Source organism: Seriola dumerili, unplaced genomic scaffold (genome assembly GCF_002260705.1).
Source record: "Seriola dumerili isolate Sdu_G_001 unplaced genomic scaffold, Sdu_1.0 BDQW01000219.1, whole genome shotgun sequence".
NCBI lineage: Eukaryota > Metazoa > Chordata > Actinopteri > Carangiformes > Carangidae > Seriola > Seriola dumerili.
The window spans coordinates 8,341,774-8,346,779 of record NW_019174474.1 but is presented as its reverse complement, the minus strand read 5'-3'; the positions used below and the strand labels follow the sequence as shown (position 1 = coordinate 8,346,779).

Sequence of the window (5,006 nt, the reverse complement as noted above, 5' to 3'; positions counted from 1 at the left end):
TTATTTATCCTCTGTGAATATTTTTCCCTTCTAATCTAAAAGTTCAAGATTTGTTTTTTTTTTTTGTTTTTTTTGACAACTATAGCCATTTGTCACTATCACAAATCTGCTCATCAGTCAGCCCAGTCCACCCATCACAGACATATATGAGTTAATTCAAAGAGAAGAGGTGGTTGTTGATAGGAGGAAGATGGTCATGTGCAGCGAGTGTTGTGTCGGGGGGGAATCTCAGTCAGCGTTCCTCTTCCTCTCCTTCAACATTCCCCAGCGGCGATGAGTTCCCCCGGTCTCCCCGCTAGTCTGTCTCTACGGTTTTCTTCATCCTCCTCTTCCTCAAAGAGAGTATGATGTATACTCAGCAGCTGGTGTGTGGGGGCTCTGGTCAGGGGTGGTGGCTGAGACTCAGGGTTTTCCACCAGGGTGAGAGGCTCCTTTGGAGGAGGGGAGGACTTGGGACTGAGTGGATCCTCGCTGGAGGGTGGGTTGGGGCTCACGCCATTTACATATGTAGTGGTGGGCAGAGTGACTGTAGAAAAGGTAGTGTTGGTCGATTCTGGAGAGCGAACCTTAGTCTCTGAGAGCCAAGAAGCAAATACCAGACAGGGTATGAGAGGAGAGAAAACAAAAGTTAAAGTCTCAAAAGAAAATAGTACAAAAATAATAAAAAAAATCTCCTATACTGTTTTAAAGGTCAACACTAACAACTAATGTCAAGCTACCAGGTGTAGCCTCACAAGCTAGACCTCACATTCAACTGTACCTGAAAAGTAAAATCATGTTTTATTGTCTTCAATTCCCAAAACAGAGCTTCATTATTCATTTACATTTCAATATCCTTACCTTTTGCATGCTAAAAGTGATTGGCCAAGGAGTGATAGGAGCCGAGGAGTAATATTTACTAAGCATGTGGAATTGAACAGATATAAAACAGTGTGTATTAAATAATGTGGCCACTTTGTTCACAGGCACAGCAGGATGAGAAGTGATGCTGTGTTTGTCTGGTCGCTATTAAATTCCTTGAATATTTGACCCATGTCATTAATTCTGCCCTCAGCAAGAGACACACAAAGAGCAAGAGACACACAAAGATGAGGCCTACCTGTAATTGCACCAGACACATGAACAACAGTATGTGTTCCTTCGAGGTACACCGTATCTATGTGCTCTGAAGGTAGAGGTTCTGTGGTTGCGACCTCCACCTTGGGCTTCCGAATGGTCAGCATGTACGGGTGAACGTCCAGAGAGAAGTTGCGAGTGTGCTTTTTCTCCATCCCACTAAGATCTACAAGTCAAAATAAAAGCAGAAACTGTTCCTAAAACAGCATTAACTGATTTTCTGGCCTCTTGGAGGCAGCAAAAACACACTGTAAGTGACATTTATCTGTTACCACCATAAACAGTTTATTTGGTTCACTAGCTGGTTGCTAAATTTGCCCGTTTGCTGTTTCGTATTGCTCAGATAGTGTATATGGCAATTCTCTATGGGTTCATCATTAAGAGTGACTTCTATCACATTACACTTAGTCTTTTGAGCCACTGTTAATATAAAAATACTCATTAAAGCAGCGATAATTTAAAATTAGTTCCTTAACGTGTCACAGACTTAATGTTCGTAGAACTGCATACCTTTTGTTGCTGGATGTTGTGTGCCCTTGCTGTCCAGAAGTGGTGCGATGAAGCTGTCTGCCACCGTCTTTCGTCGGAGCGGTTTGGGTTTTTCAGGCTTGGTGTTATTTTCCAGACGTGTCAGAGTTAGGGGTTCCTTTACAAAGGATAGAAAACACAAAAGCAGGTCATTATATAACAGCTTAAACTACAGTTCAGGTAGCCAAAGGCAACACTTAAAGCATCATTCCACTTCCTGTCTCTGTAGAGAAACAGGTGATGTTGATGGTTGGATCCTGCTTCACTTCTGCAGTCACTGATGTTTTTTTCTGAACAGATAATGATGTGTTACAACAAATTTTATTGGGCAATCGCCTTACCTTGAATGGCTGAGGGAGAGGATTTGAGGATGGGATCCATTTAATCTTCTTGCGGGGCCGTTTGATGACCAACGGCTCCCCAGCTATCTCTCCCACTCCGAGATCAGAGGGATCCATATTAGGATCCAGCGTTTGTATCCCAGAGTCCCTCACAGTGGGTGTAGCATCATGGTTGGACTGTGCAAGCGCAGCCAACAGCTGCCTGACCACATTGTCATACATGAGGTCACTTTCATTAGTGATGAAATCTAGCCGGTTGAGTGACTTGATGTGGTCCCTGTTCTCATTGCAAAACATGGCCAGGATGTTGATATCACAGAACTGAGACTTCTGCCAGCGGCGCCGTGTTTTAATACCAACTTTATGCAGTTTGTCAAATACAAAGTTGGACTTGCGCACCACAAACAAATGCAGCAAATTAAGCAGGATGATGAGGTTCATGGTGCAGAGCAGAGCTATGTCCACCGCTGCCATGATGCGCTGCAGCTGCACAGCAGGCAGCTTACAGTTGACCCTGAGCTTTAGCTCTTGATAGCTGCTAATGTCTGGAGGCTCACCCAGCGCACAGGTGAACTCATTCTGCCTTTGGCGGGCATAGTAGGCGCTCAGGTAGGAAATAGGGATGGAACTGAGGCAGATAATAGCCAGGTGGCGTGCCAGGTAAAGCTTAGCCAGAAAGTTACTTTGGCCTCGTCTCTCTAAGTATTTCTCAAACAGGTTCTGCTCAGGGCTCTTCTCCTTCTCCGCGTTCTCTATGATCTCCCTCCTCTCTCGCTCAGTTATGCCAGGTCCTTTGGATTGGATCTGCTTCTCGATCTTTGGGGCTCGGCCCTCAGCAGCTCGATGATAGCAGTTGTCAATCTCTTGAAGCAGGAAGTTGAGCTCTGAAGTGAGCCGTGTAGAGGCGAGGAACTCCCAGCCCAAAGCAGGAATGTACATGATTCCAGCAAAAGCCAGCAGGGCGTAGGGCAGGAACTTGTGTTCAAATAGCGAGGGCCAGAGGTGAGACTCCACACCAGGAATGGCATCACGTAGCTCTGTCCAGCAGTAGCCTCTTGCATACAGTGCCTGATCTCTGGTGAAGTTGTGCGGTGTGTAACAGTATATAGACTCCTCTGAGGAAAGCACAGATAGAAAGCATCAGTCAAGGCATTACTTTAACAAGCCAAATGATTATACTTCATAAAATAATTTACGTTTACGAGCTGAAAGAAGAGTGTTGCAATGCTACATCCTGGGCCTTATTTTTTTTTTCGTCCAATTTCATTAGCAATATCTGACAATGTGAAAACTCTGCAAGACACTCCAGTTGTGCCAGTGACAGGTGACAGGTGAAGAAAGGTAAACATACCTGAAATATCTACTGTAATCATCAATTGTGCTGTAAAACTGCATGAGCACACAACTAAACTGAGTATAGGTGAATCATTCAGTGCTTCTGCATATCGCAACAGATTTGGTAATACCTTTAATGCTCACTTCCAAATAAGTTCCATTCATCACTTTTTATTTATTTTCTTATGTGCAATTTCAGTGCAATATCTATTCACATTTATTTTCAAGAGAGTATCTTGAACCTTTCTCGGTTTCATTTGAATTACTCCTGTATCTCTGAGAATCTTTCAGAATCATTCATCTGTTCAGCAGAAAGCGCTGCGTCTCTCTGACAACACTCATCTGCTTGACTCAGATAGAGGAAGTGAGAGCAGCCCTTCCTGTCAAAGTTGTTCCTTATCAGTTCTGTGTCCATTAAATACAAACCAAGTGCAGTGACAGCTGATATTACGTAATGCTTTGATTACCTTACAAAGAGTCATTTTTGAAGTCAGCATTTATTCTTTTATCTTACTGGTAATAAGGAGAATATGTGCAGTGACATTACTTTATTAGTCACAGGGGGCAGGGTGTTGTCCTTGCGCTTTAATGTTTTTATTTTTTCAGTGCCTAAATATCCTAAAAAAATACATCAGTGAGTGAATACCTGAAAAGTTGTCAAAACACCCACATCTTTCTGCTGCTAAAGTTAAACACTCGGTCCCAGCTGGTTAAATGCTGCTCTGCAGAGAGTCTGACTCAGCAATGAACTAACATCCCTCCCATCTATCGTTTCCTCTCTCCCTTCTAACCAACCCCCCCCCCACCAGCAGTCCATCCCCTCGTATCTCCACTCTGTCTTCCTCACTCTCTATCCCTTCCTAGCTCTCTCTGTCTGCTCCTTCAATACACTGCTCCTTTTCCTTCCCCACCTAATCTCCTACTTACACTCCTTCTTATCACTGTCTGTCACAAAAGACACAAATGCACCGCGCTGCTAACCCGTACCTTTTAGATAGTGAGTCTTGAGGTGTAGGGAAAGTGGTTTCAGACTTTTGGACCCCGCTGTATGTGTATGTTCCAAAACCTGACACAAAGCTGCTGCTGCTGCTGCTGCTGCTGCTGCTGCTGTCATGACTTAGACATTCTAGCTTTGACAGTGAACCCCCTCTAGTGGCTGAGCATCTCACCTGCAAAGTTCCTGGTGAAGACAAGGGTGACCAGCAGGATGGGGATGATGACAGTCCCTATAGTAACAACACGATCAAAGGGCAGCTCCAGTTTGAGTTGCACCATGAGGCTGGCCAGTGCCCCGCCCTTCTCATCCTGAGATGAGCCCGGCAGGATCAGCTCCTTCAGCTTCTCGCCGGCGAGCAGAGCTGTGGCCATGTCTAAGTTTTGATCGAGGATGTTCTGCATCCGGAACACAAAGGACGCACACTACAACCCCCCTCTGGGCTGGAGGGGAGGCCAGACGCTCCCTGCTGTAATTAAATGCACCTCAGCACAGTCTGACACACATACACACTCACACAGGCACACACACACACACACACACACACAAATGTGTGGCCAACCTCAGCCCCGGTCACCATGTGTGGGAAAGAAGCGGGTCATACTTTGTGGTCTGTGTTCTTCAGAGCTTTGAGTTTTCTACAGTTTCCCACTGCTCTTCCCTTGTAGAAGAACAGACATAATGTTCAGAAG

General features: G+C 45.0%; 1 protein-coding gene across 1 annotated transcript; it reads right to left on the bottom strand.

The window, feature by feature from the left end:
- Positions 1–220: 220 nt before the first annotated feature.
- panx2 (pannexin 2) lies at positions 221–4,718 on the bottom strand. Its single transcript, XM_022754701.1, has 5 exons — positions 4,490–4,718; positions 1,986–3,100; positions 1,627–1,762; positions 1,100–1,282; positions 221–574 (listed from the first exon to the last, which is right to left on the bottom strand). Exons 1-5 carry the CDS (start codon positions 4,716–4,718, stop codon positions 255–257), a joined length of 1,983 nt encoding a protein of 660 aa, XP_022610422.1. The 3' UTR covers positions 221–254.
- Positions 4,719–5,006: the final 288 nt, after the last annotated feature.

Excerpts from the sequence above, each read along its gene's own strand:
- panx2 (XM_022754701.1), bottom strand. The coding sequence starts at position 4,718 with ATGCAGAACATCCTCGATCAAAACTTAGACATGGCCACAGCTCTGCTC. Across the intron at positions 3,101-4,489 it reads CTTCACCAGGAACTTTGCAG|AGGAGTCTATATACTGTTAC; the intron begins GTGAGATGCTCA and ends TGCTTTCCTCAG. Across the intron at positions 1,763-1,985 it reads CTCTCCCTCAGCCATTCAAG|GAACCCCTAACTCTGACACG; the intron begins GTAAGGCGATTG and ends TCCTTTGTAAAG.